The sequence below is a fragment of the Gobio gobio genome, assembly GCF_949357685.1.
Source record: "Gobio gobio genome assembly, chromosome: 16".
NCBI lineage: Eukaryota > Metazoa > Chordata > Actinopteri > Cypriniformes > Gobionidae > Gobio > Gobio gobio.
Window position 1 is genome coordinate 12452576 of NC_137109.1, and position 25258 is coordinate 12477833.

The 25258-nt window shown below is 39.0% G+C and overlaps 1 protein-coding gene across 1 annotated transcript in view; it reads right to left on the reverse strand.

Moving 5' to 3' along the window:
• Positions 1–24794, reverse strand: part of slc16a2 (solute carrier family 16 member 2) — a 64222-nt gene extending 39428 nt beyond the window's left edge. Inside the window, exon 1 of the mRNA XM_079838729.1 lies at positions 23727–24794. Within this exon, the coding sequence (XP_079694855.1) occupies positions 23727–24138 (412 nt within the window). The 5' untranslated portion in view covers positions 24139–24794. The remainder of the gene's footprint in view (positions 1–23726) is intronic.
• Between the last annotated feature and the right edge of the window lie 464 nt (positions 24795–25258).

The window sequence follows — 25258 nt, forward strand, 5'->3', positions numbered from 1 at the left end:
TCAGTTCATTTCAGTTAATATGCTAGTACTGTCAAATGTACTGACATTTATGGTAAACTAATATATACTAACATGTATGTCATGGAATTAAATAAATTTTTACTCATTTGCAATGATGATGTTGCTATTTAGTACATCTAAAATATATTAACATTAAATGTAATATCAAAAAACATGGTTAAAAGTTCAAGTATTTTGCGTGTGCTTTAGTCGACCCGACACATCAAAATAAGTGCACTTCTTTAAACCACGACAAAAGATTATTAAAACATAATGATTTAAAGTAAAATGAAAGTGACCTCTCTCTCTAAGTTAGGGTTAGTTAGATGATTTGAAGTACACTACATCTGCACATTCAATGCAATTAAGTGTACATGAATAGAAGTGTGCTTCTTTGTACAAAACTGGACATCATGATACTACAGGATGCTGAGTGCTGTGGTTTAGCGTGTCGCGAGTCCACCAATCAGAGAGAAAGAGAGGTGTCACACCATGTGACCCTCCCTGCGGCCCATGCGGCTGACAGCTGAAACACACGGTTCTCTCTTGTCACACTCTGACTGCTTCTGTAAGCAAAGGACTCGAATGGTTTACATTTTTCCAGATGAAATATGATTGAAAAATAAATCAGAGAAACCTAAAACTGCCGAACAAGGAAGGAGAAACTTCCTGGACCTGCAGCTATACAGTCCGAGGGCCTTTTCTTTTTCAGTTTTTCATCCTTTCTTTCTGCTTCTAACATCCTCTCAGCTCTCCTCTCATTTTATCCATTAAAATGAAGCTGAAATCACATGACCTCTCTTCTTCAAAGCATACATCAGAACTTAACATTTTAATTTGCCTACTGACAAAACATGCATCACACAATAAGTCAAAAATCTCTCAAAATGTCTCAAATCATCATTGATTCTGTGGTGGAAATGAGTTTCGTAAATAAAATGATAGATTTTTTTGTCTTGCTAAAAGACAAAAAATTATAGAATTTTTACAGAATTACAGAATTTTTCGGTCAACAGTCAACTGTTACTGGTGTTATAACTAAGTGGAAGTAATTGGGAACAACAGCAACTCAGCCACAAAGTGGAAGGCCACGTAAAATCACAGAGTGGGGTCAGCACATGCTGAGGTTCACAGTGCGCAAAATTCGCCAACTTTTCCATATACACACCCCTAAACCCTGTGGAAAGCCTTCCCAGAAGAGTTGAAGCTGTTATAGCTGCAAAGGGTGGGCCAACTCCCTGTTAAACCCTACAGATTAAGAATGGGATGTCATTAAAGTTCATGTGCATGTAAAGGCAGGCGTCCCAAAACTTTTAGCAATATAGTGTATTTTTTTAGACTGAAAGTCTTAAAATTATGAAAGTTTTAAGACTGAGAGTCTTAAAATTCTGTACAAAAATCACAGGAAAATAGTAAATCATGGGAAGTGATAAAGGCATGGTAAAAAGTATAGTTTTTTTGGCCTCCATGTACATTAGGAAGAAGTTGAATATGTTATTTGTTTTACAAAAAAATGCCATAAACATGCCTGAAGTTGAAAAAACAACCTATTGTTTAAAGTAAAATTTCTCTCAGGGGAAAATGAACGGGATTTTACTTCATGAAGTCGACTGTTGCGCTTTACTCCAGCATTTTTCACTCGCACGTCTCTGTTACTCTATTTGTTTTATGCCTTCCCTCTCTGCTCTCCTTTGTTCCAAATCACCCGGTCCTAATTCTCACTAATGAGTCTGCTCCACATGTTTATTATTGGATCATTTGTTAAATGAGGTAGAGAAAGACGGAAAGGACAGACGCGAACGCGGCAAGAACAGAAAGAAGAAGAAAGAGGAGAGGAAAGAAGAAAACGAGTGACCCACTAACACTGACAGATGCTCTCTGACAGATTGTGGATAAAGACACTCAGCCGCAGGGAAGCACGAATCACTCTCTCTGAACGCCTCTTTCTTCCTCAGACATGCGTTATTCCCTCTATTCTCTCTCTCTTTCAGTTCATGCCCTCCTGTCCCTTACAAGCTCCCTCATGTCTCTCTGTCGGGCTGAATCTCAGGAAACCTGTCAAGAACATGTCATATGTTACAGCAAATCAAAAGAAAGGAATAACGCATGATTTTGCCAAGACATGGTCCTGGTTCAACATATTTTGTTGATCCTGGAACATTTCTGTCCAGAAATTGGGAAATAATGGAGAATAACACTGATGTAGAACCGCACCTAACCCTGGTTGTAAGCCTAATCTTCACATAAACTGTAAACTTGTCCCTCAAATCTAATAGGTTGATTGGAATGTTTATCCAGGATCAACAAAGACCAGGAAAATGTTGCATTTGGTGAAATCACATTCACCTTAAAGTCAGCATGAAGCTGAAGTTGCTAGATCTCATGTGAGTGACAGGTTGCCCCGCCCTCATCATCAGAGAAGAGAAGCGATGAAGAGGGAGGGGAAGATATTCTGATTCAAGATTACCAGGAGCATGAATTAGAAACAATAATGATGTGCACAGATAAATAATTTATAATTAATATTGCAATATTTTGTAAAACAAAATAATAATAATAATAATTGTCCATTTTGATTTCATGGTGACTTTAAAACAGTCTTCATTTTCTTTATGCAAAATAATCATATTTTAATATCCATCTCTGTTTGAAATCTGCACTTGCAGTTATTTACTGAATTATCATCTTTACGTAGGTTGTGCAATCAAATGTTTTGAGGAGTGTGTGTGGCTGTCATTCATTCACCGCACTGGTGTGGATACTGTACTTCAGAATCACAGATTCTACGTCTTGGAGTATGACCAAAATATGAATTTTGGACTGGAAAATGTCATCCGGACAAGTAATATGTCTGCCACTTTTGTTTACCACTTTTTGATGTTTTTCTGCTTACCCCTAAGGCATCCAAGATGGAAGTGTCTTCGTTTCTTCAGTAGAACACAAATGAAGATTTTTAACTCCACTCATTTAATGCTTGTCAATGGGGTCTAATTCTATTAGAGTAAAAAAAAACATGGACAGACAACTTCAAATTAAACCCCGCGGCTCGTGACAACACATTGATGTCTTAAGACACGAAACGATCGGTTTCTGAGAGAAACCGAGCGGTATTTATGCAAATATATCACCTCATATCAGACGAACGCTTCAGCTCTGCGGACTGCCTTCACTTCCCGTGTGTGAGGTCAAAATTACAGCCGGGTCTTAGATATGTATACATAGATTCCTCATTCGAGCGATCCACGCCATGATCCACGCAGGCACTAATGAGGTATCTATGTATATCTATGACCAAGCTGTAATTTTGAATACGATACGCCCACTTATTGCGCTCTAAGACGCCAGTGAAAACTAGAAAACATCATGGCGACGAGACGCTGTGTTCTGAAGTGCGACTCAAAAGCAAACTTTTTTCATCTGCCCAAGGATGAGCATTTGAAGACTAAGTGGCTTGAAGACAAACCATACTTCGTCGCGATTGTGTGTTTATTAGTCTTCAAATGTCTCTATTTGCATGTTTCGCGATCTCAGGAAGCTTTTATTATGGACTTCTATTATGGCACATGGTATCTTCTTCGTCTGTCTGTGCATGGACTACATGTGCACAGAGCGCCCTCCGGCTGCCAGTATCAATTGAAAACAACACATAAGAGACTCAATCGCTCATGATTAGGCTACATCTGCACATTTTGAGGAAGTATTGAATAAAAAATACTTCTCTGTTTAGAAATTTGACACAGACATATGAGAATCTATCAATATGTCTCCTAAAAGCCCTGAGGGATGTTGATTTGTTGCGAGTCTTCGTGACGAGAATAGAGGAGTTTTTTTATGAATGAGATCAGCTGAGGCTCATATTACAAACAAACGGTACCGACGCAGTTTTCATATTCATAACTCCTGACACATATTAACAAATTACGGTCACTATAAGACTTTGATGGGCGTTCCGTTTCCGAAAATATCTGCACAGACTATACCAATCACAACTGACTGGGTCATCGGACCAATCACCGCAGATTAGCGTCACGTAAAGGCGGGGTTTTGAAAAGTGAATCACTAAAGGAATCATTTGAGAATCGCTGTCAAAACAGGTAAAAAATAAATGCATATTATAAGAAAACTTAAGTCTTTTTTGTCATTGCATGCATGCAAAACTGTTGTTGGGGACTTCTAAAACAATATTTGGAACATTTTAAATGCCATAATAGGTGCTCTTTAATGTAAATTTGTGCTTTCCTGTAGAGGAAACAGTAGAGCATGGCGCTAGCAACGCCAAGATCATGGGTTCGATACCCAGGGAAAGCAAGAACTGACAAAATGTAAAATGTGTACCTTGAATGCAATGTAAGTCGCTTTGGATAAAAGCGTCTGCCAAATGCATAAAAGTAAAGTAAAGTAAGTAAAAGTAAATTCAAAAGGTAAGTGTGACAGATTTCAATAAACAACATAACAAAAGACAAATGGACTTTCAGGTCACCACCGCTTTTGCATGTAGAAAGAGCAGGACACAACTCTGGCTGCTGCAAACAACCTACAGGTTTGACTTCATTCCATCATTCTATTATATATTTTTATATTATATATATATATATATATATATATATATATATATATATATATATATATATATATATATATATATATATATATATATATATATATATATATATATATATATATATATATATAATGAGAGAGAGAGAGAGAGAGAGAGAGAGAGAGAGAGAGAGAGAGAGAGAGAGAGAGAGAGAGAGAGAGAGAGAGAGAGAGAGAGAGAGAGAGAGAGAGAGAGACAGACAGAGAGAGAGAGAACATACTTTAGGTACACTTTAAATATCTTGCACTTAAAGACTGATATTATACAGAGATCATGCTATCCTTAGTAATAGAGATATTAAAACACATTTTAGACTTAAAATTAAGAAATGTGCATTGTGCAATAAAGAAGTACTCCAAATAAAGTTTCATTAAAATATTTATATCAATAAGTCTCAAGTGACATGCCAGCAAATATTAATGGATTTGTAGTATACTTGGTGTGAAATAAATGTATTTTAAATACATTTTGGTATAGGTTTTTTTCTCACTAGGGTATACCCTTTAATTTTTTCAGCATCAAACAAAGTTCGATTGCCAAACTATACATTTGTTATTTTGTAAAGAAACACGCGCCTATATAATGAACACGTAATACACATGCGCATGACGTTACCGTTTCCACAAATGTGTGAATTTTGTAGTTCACACGGAGATGATAACAGTATCGTTTTCAAAAACTTGCACTTTGAAACATGTTTTCAAATTCTTGTGTTTTCAGGCCCCCAAACCGGAGTCATTGTATAAATTAACGAAACACGTAAAGATAAAAATATATTGAACAACAGAAACCTGGTCTAAAGTCAGTAAATAAAGTCAATAGTGCAGTATATTTGTGTTATTTAAAGAGCGTGTTAGTAATATGCTCCTATAGGTGGTGCACAACGTGCGTACACTCTTTTTACACACACAGGGACACACAGCAGCACAATTTTTACACTGCAAAAAATGCTTTTCTTATTTAGTATTTATACATATAAAATACATATACATATACATATATAGTACTCTACATATAAAATTGAAATTCTAAAATTCTAAAACATAAAATTCTAGAATCAATGGGGTAAGAAAAATAATCTTAGTTCTGTTTGAAATATTGTTTCTTGTTTCTGTCCAAAACAGAAATAAGATTATTTTTCTTACCCCATTGGCAGATCATTTTGCTTGTCTTAAGCAAAAACTCATTTCATTTGAATTTTTGTGCCCCAGAAAACAATAAAAAACATATTTTTCACTTTAAAATAATGTTCCAGATCAGTTCCTGCATAGTGACTAGATAACACTTGAGTAATTCATGATGCATTTTATGACTGATTATTGATTATTGTGTGTCTGAGACATAATCAATGTTCTTTATAAAGTCAATTAGTTAATAGTTATTAATGAGGCTAATCTCAGTCAGTAATTATTGACTATACTTAAGGAACTACCGGTATCTCCTAAATTTGATATTATTTACTAATTAGTTCAGCTTGTTTCTATATTAGTTAATAGTAGTAACTGAAATGTTAATGTAGTACATTAGTCCTGCATTACTTCCTGCGTGGTTATTTATTAATGACGGACCATTATTATAAAGTGTTACCCAAAAAACTTTTATTTTTGTGCAAATGTATGACCTCTTAATACCAAAATTGAAATAATAAGCCTCAGGCTGAGGTAAAAATGCTAATTAATGCCTGTACAGAAGAGGGCGCAGCTCAAACAAACCATTCTGCCATTCTGGATAATAGAAAGGTATATGACGAGGAGAAAAAAGTTTTACCAATAAAAACAAAAAAAATCTAAAGTAATTTTTGCTCATGGTTTAACTGAATCATCGAAGGTCAGCAGCAAAACATTGGTCAATAAAGGTAGATTAAATGCATACAAATATTTGTTTTTTTTATATTTACTTATTGGAGTTTTGCGTAGTATTCTGATTTTGCATTTGACTGATTTTATTCATTTTGAGGATTACTGAATCTTTTTTGTACAAGTGAGATGAGTAAATGCTCACATTTAGTCTAGAACTACAATAACCATCATGTTCACACACAACCTCTGCACTTACTCGTGATTTTTCTCAACATGGGGACAGGAGAGCTGTCAGTCAAATAAATGTGGAAAAGTAACTCAGCTATTTTGTTGTAAATGTTAAAAGTAATGCGTTACTTTACTGGTTACTTCAAAAAGTAATCTGCTTACGTAACTCGCGTTACTTGTAATGCGTTACCCCCAACACTGCTTACGAATAAACAAAAGAACAAACACAATAGGTGAATATGCACTACTGCTGTCAAACAGATTCACAGACTTGCTGTCTCGATCTGTGTCTTGGATACACAAGTGTTAACCAGCACTCAAAAGCTATCAGTTACATGCCAGACAGCCAACAAACGCTTTCACCTTTCACCAACACTTGTCTACTGTTCTCAGTCCTTCAACTCATTTCACCTGTGCAGCAAGGAAAGGGTTGTGTATGCAGACTTTTAGTTACAAGTTATTATAAAACATATAATGTCCGGTTTCAAACATAAAGGCTGACTTTTAAAAATTCTCCAGAGAAGGCCTTTAGAGTCCAGAAGTCATAATTACAATGTGAATTTGGTTGAAATAAAAGGGACTAAATATCTTTTTTTTTTCATAACATTTAACATTTATTTATTTAGCAGACGCTTTTATCCAAAGCTAGAGTTGCTTTGGATAAAAGCGTCTGCTAAATTAATAAATGAGGAATACAGTGCAGAGAGATGAACTCTCTTTTGGGCTTGTTAAAGACCAGGCGTGCCGCTGCGTTCTGAATCATTTGAAGCATTTTGATCGCACGCGATGGAAGTCCAGCCAGAAGCGCATTGCAGTAGACAAGCCTAAATGACCAGGGCCTGGACGAGAAGTTGTGTTGCATGCTCTGTTAGGAACGGTCTGATCTTTCTGATGTTGTGCAGCACAAACCTATATGACCGAGCTGTCTTTGAAATGTGGTCTTTGAAGGACAGCTGGTCATCAAAGGTTACTCCAAGATTTCTGACCGACCTTCATCCTAACAAAATATGTTTTGCCCAACTGCAGAAAATGATGGGAATGTCTGTTCAGGTAAGCTTGACATCTCAGAAAGTTTTTTTTCTCTGGAGCTATTTCACATCAACAGAACACAAAATGCACACAATAACTGTACACTACAACGAGTCAACATTCACAATAACTGGTAAGCATGGCACTTTAATGGTGTTCAAGTGCACTCATCTCCAAAATACAGTCATTGACTATGCTCACATGTACACCAATAATGAGATGATGATCTCAAAAAGTCGGTGTGTTACTTGTCACGCTCTTCCAACCGTAGGCTGTAAAAAAAAAAGATGGACGGTGCACCTTCACTCTCTTCCATTGAAGTAGAGCCCTGCATTTCTGCCCGAGCCCGACGGGCCCCGACTTTTTTACACCCCTAGGGCCGGGCTTCGGGACAATTTTCACATCATACCTCAAACACGGGCCGGGCTTCGGGCCTTTTTTAGGCTTCTCCTTCGTTTTAAATTTTATTTAGACATTAATTAATTAAAAGAAACAATGAGATGTGCTGCGCTGGTGGAAACAACATCAGACCATGCTACCGTGACTGTCAAGACTGGCTCGCACAGTGTTTAGAGTCCGCGGCCGCACCAGCAGCAGCAGTATCAGCGAGCGTTCCTTCAGCGAGAGTGAAGGAACAAGAGTTATGGCCTTTTTTACAACTGGTCCCTTCATTTGTTTTCTCTGACCAGATATCTATCTGATTGTGAAAAGACCAGGAGTAAATGCCATCCGAAATTCTTTCGAGGCGGATTTAAATCCGATCACTCAAACTAATTCAGAACAGTGGCGGCTGGTCAATAGAGGGCGCCGCCCCCATCAAAATTCCAGGAATATACATGTATACAAAAATTATATAAAAATGAAATAAAAATAAAATTGTTTACTCATACGACGTGCCGGCTGTTAGTAAGAGCCTCAGCATTTAATAAAAACTTGCTTTGATCGGTTAACTATTTTATATGTTCTTCAATATGTTTCATGCGGTTTCATGCGGTGAGGTCAGGCCCTGATGTTGGACGAGCAGTCTCTGCTCTAATTCATCCCAAAGGTGTTCTATCAGGTTGAGGTCAGGACTCTGTGCAGGTCAGTCAAGTTCCTCCACATCAAACTCACTCATCCATGTCTTTATGGACCTTGCTTTGTGCACTGGTGCACAGACATGTTGGAACAGGAAGGGGCCATCCCCAAACTATACCCACAAAGTTGGAAGTATTAAATTGTCCAAAATGTCTTGGCATGCTGAAGCATTAAGAGTTCCTTTCACTGGAACTAAAGGGACCAAACACAACCCCTGAAAAACAACCCACACCATAATCCCTCCTCCACCAAACGTTACACTTGGCACAATGCAGTCAGGCAAGTACCGTTCTCCTGTCAACCACCAAACCCAGACCCGTCCATGGGATTGCCAGACAGAGAAGCGTGATTGGTCACTCCAGAAAGCACGTCTCCACTGCTCTAGAGTCCAGTGGCGGCGTGCTTTACACCACTGCATCCCACACTTTGCATCGCACTTGGTGATGTAAGGCTTGGATGAGCTGCTCGGCCATGGAAACCCATTCCATGAAGCTCTCTAAGCACTGTTCTTGAGCTAATCTGAAGGCCACATGAAGTTTGCAGGTCTGTAGCTATTGACTCTGCAGAAAGGCTGAGTTGCTGTTGTTCCCAATTGCTTCCACTTTGTTATAATACCACTAACAGTTAAGCATGAAATATTTAGTAGTAAGTAAATTTCACGAATGGACTTATTGCACAGGTGGCAACCTATCACGGTACCAAGCAAGAATTCAATGAGCTCCTGAGAGCGACCCATTCTTTCACATATGTTTGTAGAGGTGTTTGCATGCCTAGTGCTTGATTTTATACACCTGTGGCCATGGAAGTGATTGGAACACCTGAATTCAGTGATTTGGAGGGGTGTCCCAATACTTTTGGCAATATAGTGTAGTTTGTCTATGTCCCATTGCATTACACTAACCTAAACGATTATTGGGAACACCTGTTCAATTTCTCATTAATGCAATTATCTAATCAACCAATCACATGGCAGTTGCTTCAATGCATTTAGGGGTGTGGTCCTGGTCAAGACAATCTCCTGAACTCCAAACTGAATGTCAGAATGGGAAAGAAAGGGGATTTAAGCAATTTTGAGTGTGGCATGGTTGTTGGTGCCAGACGGGCCGGTCTGAGTATTTCACAATCTGCTCAGTTACTGGGATTTTCACGCACAACCATTTCTAGGGTTTACAAAGAATGGTGTGAAAAGGGAAAAACATCCAGTATGCGGCAGTCCTGTGGGCGAAAATGCCTTGTTGATGGTAGAGGTCAGAGGAGAATGGGCCGACTGATTCAAGCTGATAGAAGAGCAACTTTGACTGAAATAACCACTCGTTACAACCGAGGTATGCAGCAAAGCATTTGTGAAGCCACAACCTTGAGGCGGATGGGCTACAACAGCAGAAGACCCCACCGGGTACCACTCATCTCCACTACAAATAGGAAAAAGAGGCTACAATTTGCACAAGCTCACCAAAATTGGACAGTTGAAGACTGGAAAAATGTTGCCTGGTCTGATAAGTCTCGATTTCTGTTGAGACATTCAGATGGTAGAGTCAGAATTTGGCGTAAACAGAATGAGAACATGGATCCATCATGCCTTGTTACCACTGTGCAGGCTGGTGGTGGTGGTGTAATGGTGTGGGGGATGTTTTCTTGGCACTCTTTAGGCCCCTTAGTGCCAATTCGGCATCGTTTAAATGCCACGGCCTACCTGAGCATTGTTTCTGACCATGTCCATCCCTTAATGACCACCATGTCCCCATCCTCTGATGGCTACTTCCAGCAGGATAATGCACCATGTCACAAAGCTCAAATCATTTCAAATTGGTTTCTTGAACATGACAATGAGTTCACTGTACTAAAATGGCCCCCACAGTCACCAGATCTCAACCCAATAGAGCATCTTTGGGATGTGGTGGAACGGGAGCTTCGTGCCCTGGATGTGCATCCCACAAATCTCCATCAACTGCAAGATGCTATCCTATCAATATGGGCCAACATTTCTAAAGAATGCCTTCAGCACCTTATTGAATCAATGCCATGTAGAATTAAGGCAGTTCTGAAGGCGAAAGGGGGTCAAACACAGTATTAGTATGGTGCAGGGCCGTGCAGAGAGTTCGTCAGGGGCAGGGGCTCAAATGTAAAAAAGGGGCAATATATAAAATATATATATATTATATATATATATATATCCTTATGCTCATCAAGCCTGCATTTATTTAATCAAAAATACAGACAAAACAGTAGCCTAATATTGTGAAATATTATTATATATACTTTTTAACTTTTTATTAATCAAAGAATCTTGAAAAGAGTATCACAGTTTCCATCATTGACATTAAATCCTCATATTAGAATAATTTCTGAATGATCATGTGACACTGAAGAGTGGAGTAATGATGCTGAAAATCCAGCTGTGATCACAGGAATAAATTATATTTTAAATTATTTTAAAATAGAAAACCATTATTTTAATATATTTCGCAATATTGCTGTTTTTTTATCAAATAATGCAGGCTTGATGAACATAAGAGACTTCTTTCATAATGCTAAATAATATTCAAAAATGGTAATAAGTCCTTTCCTTTCATGTAACCATTTCGCCAGCCTACACTTCGCTTAATAGGCATGTAGGTGCCGGTGGCACTTGGGTTTTGTTAACTTTGATAGTTTCATGAAATAGTAAACGGTGTATCAACATAAATACAAGTGAATTCAACACTACTTACCATTAATGCGACGTTTGCTGCTGTGGTTTTGTGCAGGGATTTGTTTGTTGTCTGTTAAAATCCATTTTGTCAGTGATGCAATTTATAAAATGAGACAAACCGCAAGAAATCGTTCCACAAACGTTAGTTCGTCTGTCCATGTAATTTTCAACTGATTTATGAATAAGAACAGAAAATTACCGTTTCACATCGCCCAATGGAATTTGAACTTGCTTTGCCAGATTGGTTGGTGTATATACATGACAAACGGGCATTGGTGAATTGTGTAATACTTTAAAATATATAGCTAATATACAGATTTGTAATTAAATCAACACATTAGCTCTGATTATGGATGAAAAAAAAAATATTGGCATACTTTTTTCCCGTGAGGCCACACACTCTCTGAAAGGACCATATTTGGCTTGGGAGCCAAACAGAACAGTGGAAAATCAGCAGTCAATCTAAACGCACGCGACCCATAGCAACGCGTTATGACAACGCCTCAACAGAAATTATCCGACTTTTGAGCCGTTCGTTACTATTGTATACATTGTCATGTTATAATAATCACATTTATTTAGTTTTATTGACCACGATATTATCATTGATATTTGTCTGAGAGGGGCACTTTTGATTCATTTTGAAAAAGGGCAGGGGCTCGAGCACCCAAAGCCCCCCCTGCACGTGCCTGGTATGGTGTTCCTAATAATCCTTTAGGTGAGTGTACATGGACAGGGAGTGGTTGCTACTGCATCCAGCCACCTGGGGGCAATCAAAATGCTTAGGCTTCACTTTTCAGGGCTTGTGTGGCATGCTTGTTTCCAACTCACACTGATTTGTTCGCTGGTATCTGGCTTCAGTAATTTTTCCAGTGAAATGCCTAAAAATCTCCATTTCAGTGTTTTTACAATCAAAATAAAAAGCTGAAGGACAATTTCTCCATGACTAGGGTCACCAAACAGAACTGCAAAAACTAAATAATTTTCAAACATCCTTCCTGAACACTTCAAATGCCTGCCATATTTGACAAATTGTCTAACAAACAGAGCAAGGTGAAATTCTTGTCTCTGCAGAATAAGTTGGGATAAGAGAAGCATATTCCTATACACTTCACTTTTAAACCATGCTTTTGAGCCTCAGATTGTCTTTAACAAGATCTGAGCTGTGGTCTGTAAAGTCAGTGTGATGTTTAGAAAAGTCTAAACAGGCAAACTCCCTCAAACAAGCATGAGATGCAGGGAGAGTGAGTGGAAACAGAGCAGAGAGCATCCAAGTTCATGCGGTCCAGATATACATAGAGGTAACATGATCTGAGTCTATGCATTACCAGCAGTGAGGAAAATTAAAAGAAAGAGGTGGAAAATGCAAAACTTTGACGTGAAACTGTGGGTCAATGATGCTAATTTTTTTCCTTCCCATCTGCATGTTTTTTTTTTTGTTTTTTTTTAATTAAAGGGGTCATGACATGAGAAATCACATTCGCCTTGATCTTTTTAAAGGCACAGTATGTAAGTTTTTCCGCTAGAGGTCGCTTTCACGCTCATGTATCTTTCACGCTCTTGGCAGGCAGGCTGGACTGTATTATATAATTACTTGACATGATTAATCTTAGTGATTTCTTAAGTTATTCGGCATCTGTACGCACGTTGTTTTGTGCCGCTATTTTGTATTGAAGTCTATGGGAAGTCTGGGGGCGGTGGCGAAATTGACAGTTAAGTTCCCAGATGTGCCGGTAGTACATATAGTGAATTCTCAATGGCATGAGTCTGAACCAATGAAATATGATTTTCAAACTCATGCTGATGTAAAAAAAAAAAATCTCTGCTGACTGACAGATCAGACACGTGCACACTAGTGTTGTAGTCAAGACCACCTGTTGAAAATATTGAATGTTTGTTAAAGCAATATCATGTTTGCAGTCATGCTCAAATATGTGAAAACAGCTCTCTTGCTCTTGTGATTTTGGTTAATTATATCACGTTATAAATCCAGATCTCATACAAGAACTTTTTGCAACAATATCTTGAATTTTGTGAGCATTTGTATACATTTTTGGTGACATTTTTGACACAATCCCTAATTAATTTCTGAATCGGCACAATCAATAAATCAAATTCGAAATAAGTTATTGATTGCATCCAAAGCAGTAAGTTTTCATCCAATCACATTAATGATGTTAATAAATAAATCAGACAATGCACTGGCAGTTTAGTGATATCCTCGCAGCTGTGGTCTTGACCGGTCTTGAAACAAAATCCTGAGTCCTCTTAGTTTGAGACCAAGACAAGACCGAGTACAAATGTGATTGAGACCGAGACAAGTCTTGGGACCAAGACCAGTCTCGAGTACTACAACACTAGTGCACACAAAGACGCCTCACAGCACGCGATCGAGATATGTACATACAGAATTACAGTACTTCATAATATCTTTCTTGGCAAGTACTCACACAAACATCTGTTATGTTGACTTAAATTAACGGTTAACTGTTGGGCGAAAACATCTGATGTGTAACATTATCCGTGTGGTACAGTAGGTCCTAATATATAGGCTGTCTGTTAAATAAAATATAAATAAATAAATGTCAATCAAACAATTGTGGTATCATGGAAAAAAAAGTTGAATATATATTTTCCTATAGATATTTGGTTTTGACCTGGTATATGCCTAAGTTGGTGTTATTACCAGGGGTTTTAAGGTGATTTTGTTTTGGAACCTTTAGAAAGTAACGATTTTTCTCAAAATTTACTTTGCTGACTCTATTACATTCAGACAGATGTAGCTCCTTCATTTTTTGTCTGATTTAAACAAATCATACATAATTTTGAAGGGTTTGAAGGAAAATAACAATAGGTCATTTTTGAAAATGTGCTCATTGCGACTCATTTTGCCAGCACGGGTCACATTTGAGTGTGTTGACAGTTATAACGTTACTCTGTGCATTCACTCTGTGGCTGGTGTGAGAGACTTGTTGCACTTTGCAGTAATCTAGATCAATATTAGAATACCATATTAATATAAACAGGATGACTACTAAATGAATGTTGGGTCATTAGGTCTGATGAATCTACTTAAACAAATATATACATGTTTTGGTGGAATGTTTATATTAGATTTCATTTATTCTGATTTATTGTATTTTTAAAGCACTGTGATATGCTGGTGAGGAACATTTCATTTCTGTGAGTATGCAAATACTCAGAGGAATGACAATAACGTGAGATCTGAATTTAAAATCAAGCAATCCTTCTCTAAATTACCTGAAATGTTTCAAAGTGTATTTTTCTCCCAGCCAAGACAGAGCTATTTTTGTGTTAACCTACATGTAAAGTTGGGTGAGAGAGTCTGTTTTAATCCCCTATAGAGATTAAACATTACTGTTTGTGCGTGTTGGGACAGGCCGAACCATTGTGAGCAAGGGAGAAGCTGGACACGCCCCTTTAAGCCCTGCATGTTCCCAAACTACCCATGAACCCCTCACAGACCAATCAAATCCCCTATTACACAGCAGCAGATTAAAGCGCTGTCACGCAGAGAGACGGAATGAGGAATAAAGAGCGTATGAGTATTCTAAATCCTCAGTGAAACAAGTGCAGAACTTGCCGGTCTTGTTATCTTTGAAGGAAACACTTTTTTTTAACATTTGCTCGGATTTCTGTAGGAAATGGAAGGAAGCTAACTGTTATTATGAGATACATCAATCAGCAAAACAGGCATCATTTTTATCCATAAAATATAGGTGTGAGTAAATCCTACAACTTTTTTCAGTGTATTACTATTAAAGCTTTCCTGATGCAAATTAATCCTAATCGTACAAAAGGTTATACTCACACAAACACACACTCACTCACACACACACACACACACACACACACACACACACACACACACACACACACACACACACACACACGCACACACACACGCACACTAACTCACGCACTCACTCACATATGAAATGTCCTCATATTTCATGTTTACATCGTAATACCAGTGTAATACCTGTGTCATTATACAAATTTGTTTCCTCATAAAACACAAACACACACACTCTCACACACACACACACACACTCCCACACAAACTCACACACACACCCTCTCTCTCTTTCTCTCTCTGTCTCACACACACTCTCTCACACACACACACACTCTCTCTCAGTCACGAGAATGTGTTGTGAGAAAATGGTGAATTGTTTCCTGAATTGTGTGTTACATCTATATGTTGCTTGTGCACCTGTACATGATAAAGCAGCAGGTTAGCAGCGCTCTCGTTCTGTAAACCAGACCAAGAGATCAATTCCCGTTGAAAGCAGTATCTGTCACGAACCCTCCTGAACCTGTGCGTGTACCCGACAACCCCTGACTCACTTCTGATCCCCTGCCCGAATCAACGCGAAAGAAAACAAGAGCGAGTCCACATGCTAATAATCTCGTAACTGTCTCGCAGGCCTCTGGTTGTTTTTCAAGAAATCACCATCCATGCTGAGCCTTTACTACCAACACAGTTCGTTTTAATGTTTACACTCTTCCTCCACTGTACAACATCACTGTTTGAAGTTTACCTCTGAATGTATATAGAATCAGAGCCGCAGGAGGAAGACAAACAAGCGGTTTGAGGAGAGAACTAATCAGTGTTGTCTTCTCTCTTGTGCCTTATGAAGTGATACTGTGAAGAATGAAAGTATGTACATTAATTATTTGTGCCAGTATTGCCTGTTGTGTGTGAGACAGAGACAGAGAGGGAGGGAGGGAGGGAGGGAGGGAGGGAGGGAGTGTCTGTGAGCATGAGTGTGTGTGTGTGTGTGTGTGATGTGTGTGTGACAGTACAGTACAGTTACAGTATTTCATATCAGAGAAATTTTAATCCTCTGTGTCCAGAAATTGTAACACGTGTACACCCTCAAATTCACCAGAAGACCAAGATAATCCTATAGTACGGTATACTGCAATGAAATGTATTTATTTATGTGTTACTGTAATTGACAATATACTGTACTGTGTTGCATACACAGCTCATATTTAGTTCTTTGGTTTTTTAGCTTGTCTTCTCTTGTAAGATCAACTATTTCATATATTTTCATCTATAAATCTACATTTTTGCAGAAATCATTAAAAAAATTGGAACGTGTGTGAAAACAAGTGAAATGTGTTTATAGAAATGTGTCTTTGTATTGAGTGAATAGGTGGTTTGGGAAATTGTGCCAAATGATTCAGTTATAGAGTGTTAGCAAACGTGAAAAACTGTAATCATCACCCGCATTAGGACAGTTTGTATCACTCCACGCTGTGTTTATGTGAATTGTGCAGATTCACTGATTATTGCTCGCAGCAACGTTTCTCTGACCCGTGAGCATGGAGCGAGAGGGGACTGGATATAAAAGCCTTGGAGCAGGGAAGGGAAACAACGCAGAGCAAAATTAAACTCATAACCCCTTTTTAAACAATAACCAGAAAATCAGTTGCAGATCAGTTTATGGGAGTTGACGACGTCTATGAAATGCAAAGCTAATCCCGAGGCTGCTTTCGATGGTGGTTTTTAAAGGGGGGGTCTAAGCACGGGTCTGTGTGTGTGTGTGGGGGGGGGTTAAAGTGTTAAAGATTTGGATTCTCATGCTAAACATGGCCAACATTAAAAATAAAAACATATGACGGAATATTTCTGTGCCAAATACACTCCTTCAGGATTCAAACAAGTTCGGAAAGTTTTTTTAGAGTATGGGCCTGTATGACGTCATAAAGGGCTTCTCCCGGATGAGCGCACACACACACACACACACACACACCAACCAGAGTGAGAGCAAGAGCGTGCCCATCAACAAGCTTCGTTCGGTAACAGTAGCCATCGGCAGCTCTGTCATTTTGAAGAAGTGTGTTTGTGGTTGTGAGGGAAAGATAACCTTGTTCAGCTTCCCAAATAACCCAGCGTTAAGGAAACAGTGGATGCAGTTTGTTTTTCCAAAGGCGTGGAGTGAAACTGCATCAAAAGTGTGTGTTTTGTTGGCAATCGACGCATAAGTACATATAATGTGAACAACACGAACATATAGTGAATCAAAAGTTATCCAGGGATAATGCCATGGTGTGTGTGTGTGTGTGTGTGTGTTGCACTCTTAAGCTCCACTCACTGCACACCTGCACGAGTTTCAGAAAGAATCGGTACAGCGTATCTGTCTTTTATAATTATGATAAAACTAAAGACTCTTGGGAGATATGAAGGATGCAATACTACTCTATAGATACTCAAGATTAACATGAGACTGGCACAAACTGCTAGCCTGACAAGCCAGACCCACATCAAGATGTTGGGTCTGGAAACTCACCATTGACAGGGCTCAATCCGAGGGGCGGGATAAACGGTTGTCTTTCAAATTCCCTCTGCACCCAAATGGATAGCGCCATGAGCGCCACAACCAACCAGAGCAAAGAAGAAGGTGAAGCCGAGCTAACGTTAGTTGATAGACTTTCGCCGTATCCGGTCGGCAAAACTCCGAACATATCTTCTTTTCTTAAGAATGACTTCAGTGCCGTTCTTTGTTCTTTTCTCAAAGAAAAGCTTAACTCCAAGTCTTCCAGAGTCGCGGCTAAGGCCGATTAAAAAGACCGCTGTTCGTCAACTTTGTTTACGAGTAGCACGCAGAACCTCTCATTATGTTAAGCCCGCCCACTGACTCTACACACACAGCGTGTGTAGAGTCAGTGGGCGGGCTTAACATAATTGGCCTGACCAGAGTTTGGTTTTTCCAGCTCTCAGGTCTACCGAGAGTTGCTAGACTACACTCACGGTAAAATAAATTTTCTGCCGCTAGGGTGCGTCTAGATTTCTAGGCTAACAAACTGCGTGTGTTATGTACCCTTTCAAATATTTAAGTGAACAACAACAGTTCTTTCACGGTGAATCAAGGATAATAAGCTAAACTCTTTCAAGAAATGGCTATGACTTATTTTGGTGCCCTTGTTTATAGTATTTTGGATGTAACAAGGTAAAGTGATGGAACCATTGTTGGACATACACTCACCTAAAGGATTATTAGGAACACCATACTAATACTGTCTTTGACCCCCTTTCGCCTTCAGAACTGCCTTAATTCTACGTGGCATTGATTCAACAAGGTGCTGAAAGCATTCTTTAGAAATGTTGGCCCATATTGATAGGATAGCATCTTGCAGTTGATGGAGATTTGTGGGATGCACATCCAGGGCACGAAGCTCCCGTTCCACCACATCCCAAAGATGCTCTATTGGGTTGAGATCTGGTGACTGTGGGGTCCATTTTAGTACAGTGAACTCATTTTCATGTTCAAGAAACCAATTTGAAATGATTCGAGCTTTGTGACATGGTGCATTATCCTGCTGGAAGTAGCCATCAGAGGATGGGGACATGGTGGTCATTAAGGGATGGACATGGTCAGAAACAATGCTCAGGTAGGCCGTGGCATTTAAACGATGCCCAATTGGCACTAAGGGGCCTAAAGTGTGCCAAGAAAACATCCCCCACACCATTACACCACCACCACCAGCCTGCACAGTGGTAACAAGGCATGATGGATCCATGTTCTCATTCTGTTTACGCCAAATTCTGACTCTACCATCTGAATGTCTCAACAGAAATCAAGACTCATCAGACCAGGCAACATTTTCCAGTCTTCAACTGTCCAATTTTGGTGAGCTCGTGCAAATTGTAGCCTCTTTTTCCTATTTGTAGTGGAGATGAGTGGTACCCGGTGGGGTCTTCTGCTGTTGTAGCCCATCCGCCTCATGGTTGTGCGTGTTGTGGCTTCACAAATGCTTTGCTGCATACCTTGGTTGTAACGAGTGGTTATTTCAGTCAAAGTTGCTCTTCTGTCAGCTTGAATCAGTCGGTCCATTCTCCTCTGACCTATAGGACCAACAAGGCATTTTCGCCCACAGGACTGCCGCATACTGGATGTTTTTCCCTTTTCACACCATTCTTTGTAAACCCTAGGAATGGTTGTGCGTGAAAATCTCATTAACTGAGCAGATTGTGAAATACTCAGACCGGCCCGTCTGGCACCAACAACCATGCCACACTCAAAATTGCTTAAATCACCTTTCTTTCCCATTCTGACATTCAGGAGTTCAGGAGATTGTCTTAAATCAGGACTACACCCCTAAATGCATTGAAGCAACTGCCATGTGATTGGTTGATTAGATAATTGCATTAATGAGAAATTGAACAGGTGTTCCTAATAATCCTTTAGGTGAGTATATGTGTGTGTATATATATATATATATATATATATATATATATATATATATATATATATATATATATATATATATATATATATATATATATATATATATATATATATATATATATATATATATATATATATATGACATATCACACAGTGTCATTATTTATTTAGCAAAAATAAAGTCAAGGTGGAAAAACCATGGGTGACAAAGTTAGGACACTCTATCGTTCAAATGCCTGTAGATCAGCTTTTGGCAGCAATAAATTGAAGTAATCATTTTCTATCAGTCTCTCACATCATTCTGGAGGAATTTTGGTCCACTCTTTACAACATTGCTTCAGTTTGTTGAGGTTTGTGGACATTTGTTTATGCCCAGCTCTTGCCACAGCATCTCCGTCGGGATGAGGTCTGGACTTCGACTGGGCCATTGCAAAACCTTAATTCTTTTCTTTTTCAGTCGTTCTGTTGTAGATTGCTGGTGATCTTCAGATCATTGTCCGGTTGCAAGACCCAATTTTGGCCAAGCTTTAGCTGTCGGACAGATGGTCTCACATTTGACTCTAGAATACTTTGGTATACAGAGGTGTTCATGGTCAACTCAGTGACTGTGAGGTGCCTTGGGGGGTATTCCAGAAAGCAAGGTTAACTTACCGTCACATTTACTTTGAACTCTCGGTTGATTAACCCAAACCTTGCTTACTCGAGGTATGCTGGATCCAAAAACGTTCCCGGATAACACGCACGACATTCTCAGAGCAACGAATCAATGGTTCACCATGGAAACAGACCCTAAGAAAGAGCGCGCCATTCTACTTCCTCTTCTTTTGTTTAATGGCGAGTTCCTACTAAGAGCACATCGCAACTATTTGGTGGTTATGCAATATTTTTTTCAATGTCTTCGTTTAATAAGTAATCTTTATGCACTGAGCATAAGGATTATATTGTTTATTTGACGTTAATTAATTGATTGCAGATCCATGTGTGAGATGACAATAAATAAATAATAAATATATTTGAATTGAATTAACATTTAAACATTACCTTGTTATAATAGTGCTTTAGGATTAATATATAATAGTGTATATTATATAACTGTAACTATATAACACCTTTGGTTATATTAATATATCTATATTAATAACACACATCTGAATACCTCTTTAAGCAAACTACCCCTGGATCATGAGCCGCTCCGGAGCAGGTTATGTTCAGAGAGTGCAGTTGTTATGGCAACTTAGCTACATACCCTGAAAGTTACCTCTGTTTTTGGAACCAAAAGTTGAGGTTATCTGCTTACTTATGGACTGCATTTATATAGCGCTTTTTAACAGACCAATGGCCATCCAAAGCGCTTTACACATTGCCTCACATTCACCCATTCACACACCACCGGCGAAGTCTGCCATGCAAGGCGCCATCCAGCTCGTCGGGAGCAGCTGGGGTTAGGTGTCTTGCTCATGGACACCTCGACACTTGGTCAGGTGGAACCACCAACCTTCCAGTTTGTAGACAACCTACATGAACCACTGAGCCACTGCCGCCCCTTATCCTTAAACATACCCAGGTATGTCACATAACCTGCTTTCTGGAATTTTTTCACCAAACTTGGCACTGTGCATTTTGGCCAAACATCTCCACTTTGGTCTCGTCTGTCCAAAGGACATTGTTCTAGAAGTCTATGGTTTGTTCAGATGCAACTTTGCTAACCTTAGCCGTGCTGCCATGTTTTGTTTTTGGGGGGTTTTTTTAGAGAGAAGAGGCTTTCTCCTGGCAACCCTTCCAAACATGACATCCTTGACACATCTTTTTTCTAATTGTACTGTCATGAACGTTAACATTCAACATGTTAACTGAGGCCTGTAGAGTCTGAGGTGCAGTTCTTGGGGATTTTGCGATTTTTCTGAGCATTACAAAGTCTGATCTTGGGGTGAATTTGCTGGGATGTCCACTCATGGGAAGATTGGTGTCTGTTTTGAATGTCTTCCACTTGTGAATAATCTTCCTCATTGTAGAATGATGGACTTCAAATTCTTTAGAAATAGCCTTTGGAAAGGACCAGATGATTTTTTTTTTAATTATGCCCCGATAAAGAAAACCATGAAATTCAATAGGGTAATTCAACTTTCAACTTTCAAAAGGGTAATTCAAGTTTTTCACATGACTGTATGAATTTTCAGCATCAATACTCAAGTCTTCAGTGTCACATGATCCTTCAGAAATAATTCTGATATGATGATTTGATGCTCAAGAAACATTTATGATTAATTTTTTTATTCACTTTGGTATTATTTTTACAAGTAAGGTGTTCATTTTCAAATCTCTTATCACAACAGATCATCAAAAGTGCACTTTTTTCAAACATTTCACCATATTTTCAAACGTTTTAGTACAATACAAAACCACAAAGTTTCCTTTTCACTACACAAAATAAGTGCTTCATCTTTATAAATGTTTAATTCACAGAAACCACCTTTCATGAAGCTCTTACTTCAAACTGCATATTTTCTCGTTCAGTTTAATACATTTGTCTGTTATTTAATCCAGCTGATCTTAATGGTTAATCAATGAATCAGTTGGTACACCTAGAGATTTCTATAGATTTTGATTCTATAGACAGTTTCTATAGAACTCATTTGCAATTTTATGGATTACCAAATATAATGAATTATTTTTACATAAGTGATTTACAGTATCTTAGATGATACCACCACACTGTGTTCAAAGTGTGTAACCGAACATCCTCATGCTTCGTCACACCTTTTGATAACACACTAGATATATACTATTACAAACATTATGGATTCAATTTCATAAATTAGGTAATGTAAGTGTATTTTCGTATGTGGCATCAGTAGCCTTCTGTAATTAATTCAACAAAGATTATTTAAAACAGTTTGTGGTTGAATGAACTGATTGTTAATAGTACTAAACTGAAAGAAGATCATACTGTTGTGTTTCTGTGATTAAACCAAATGTTCTCAATCTCATTACATATTACAATAATCTTGTGTTTAAAACAATGTGTGGACTGAAAATATGTGCAGGTGAATGAAAGCATGAGATCAGGTTTTGAAAGAATGACTAGCTGTGTTACAAGTGTGATCAGTTTGATGTACTAAGAGTTTTGAAAATGTACACTATAAAAACTGCATTATCAATGTTGAAAAGAGCTGTGCTGTTTCACATTTTTGTGGAAACAGTGATTTTCAAAAGGTTTAATAAAAATGGACAGTATAGACATTCATAATGTTACAAAAGATTTTGATTTGAAATAAATGCTGTGCATTGAACTTTCAAATTTGTCAAGAGTCCTGGAAAATGTAGCCTATCACAGTTTAAAGAAAAAAAATGTAAAGCAAAAAAATAATAATAACATAAGAACCATTATTAATAATTGAGCACCAATAATAAATGAGCATCAAATCATCATATCAGAATGATTTCTAAAGTATCATGTAACACTAAAGAAGACTGGAGTAATGATGCTGAAAATTCAGCTTTGATCACAGGAATAAATTACAGTTTATAATATGTTCACATAGAATTATTGTTGTTTTTACTGTATTTTTGATCAAACAAATGCAGCTTTTGTTCACTTTTGAAGAGACTTCTTGGAAAAATATTATTATATGTATATATAATAATATAATATTAATAATAATATATAATATTATTATATGCTTGAAAGAGTTTATTAAATGTATGTTCATTTATATGTAGTAAAAAAAATAACTCCTTGATGATTTATATTTTTGATGAAGATTTGGTGGAAAGCACACACAAGTAATATGGCTTATTTTTAACTTTTTTTTCCAATGCAAAAATAAGACCACGCGGGTTTGTGATGATAAAGCGCAGAATAGTGGAAGCAGGTGTCAGTGTGTGGCGTGAGTGAGGGGGCGTCTCCCTCCAGCGGCGGCGGGTCCAGAGAGCAGCTTCAGGCGGGCGGCCGCCACTGGGCTCTGTGGCTCTAAACACCAGGTTTGATCCCTTAAGCCTCTCAGGATCAAGTGTGCCTGGAATCTCCTTTGACCTCACACTTACAACACTTAGTGAAACAAACGGAAGACTCAACTCACCCACTTTAAACTGAGACGCCTGGTCCGTGAATTCCTGGTGGTCTTTCACAAGCATCATGTACAGAATACCGAATGAGTTCTGTATGCCGAAAATCGAGCCGTTGCACCATGTAGCAGCAAACACAACGACCCAGCCGAACCCTCCCTCCGGGGGAACGAACCCCGGTGCCGGGTGCGCGCCGGGCGGCGTCGCCGGACGCTTGTCTATGCAGCCGGTCTGTATCAGCTGCACCGTGCTGTCCTCCGGGGCGAGTTTACGCTCCGGTTCCTCGTACTCCTGCGGGTCTGTGTGCTCCATCGCAGGGGGAGAGGGTTGTTCAGTGTGTCCAACCTGCGGTTCAGCGGTCGATTCCTCCGAATCGGGTGTCCCACTGGCTGCTCCCACGGTGTTTTCATTGCTTTCTGGGTGCATCCTATACGGAACGCATGCAAATATGTTTCCCGAATAACTCTTTTATCATAAGCTTCAGAACGAGTGGATAAAAATAAAAAATAAATCCACTCAAGAGTTTGTCAGGGATCTGAAACTAAGTGGAGCCCAGTCAATCTCGTGTCCGTTTGCATGGATGATCACTCATTATCCGATCGATAATGCCCAAATCCTGCGATGAGAGATCACCACCAAACGTCCTCTGAAGAGCAAACAGAGAGCGCGCGCTTTAAACCGAGTCCAAAGCTCTCTGCTCTCGGTTCACATCCCTTTTATCGTGCACCGACTCCTCCTCTATCATTTGTTGAATATTTACACCGGATCCCGGTGGGCTGCTCTGCTCACTTTTGCACTGTTACAGTGTGGCAATTAAACGCTCTAAAAGCAACGACGCTCGTGCAGCGAGAGTCATAATGTGTCTAGCCTATTCATTCAGCGTTCTAAACATACAATACAGCAGTTAAACGTTCGAAACAACGCTGCGAGTGTGACAATGTATCAATGAAACGTTCTAAAAACGACAACGCGCATTCTGCGAATGTTACAATAAAACAATTACGCGTTCCAAAGAACAATGCGCGTTACAGTGTAGCACTTCCAGTAAACAATCACCATTGACCAGATCCCGCTGGGGGAACGGATTTAAAATTCCACCGGCGCAGGATTACGGAAAGAACCGGATACCGGAGACCACCCCCTCCTCTGTGGCTTCAGCGCGTCCCGCAATTGGCCTGAAACAAGGAAGCGCGCGGGGAACTGTATAGATGACGCGTGGGCAACAGATGTACAGTTTTATAAGTGCCTATCCTGGCACATTTACTGCCGAGTCGTCCACTATAACAGATGAAACCAAACGCATCCGGTGAGCATTGCATTTGATTTCACGGCCGGTGCAGCTGCAAGTGCAGTGGCAAGTGCGCAATCCATCAATGCTAGTCATAAATCAGACAGTTCCAGATTATAAATAGGTCAAGGGCATCGTTTTGAACGCTCTCCAGGACCGCGGATGAGAGTTTTGTCGGTGTAGACGGCAGCGGGCGTGGAATCGGTGCATATAGAGGCGTGTTTGGGAAGCCATGGCGGGTTATTATGGTATGGAGGG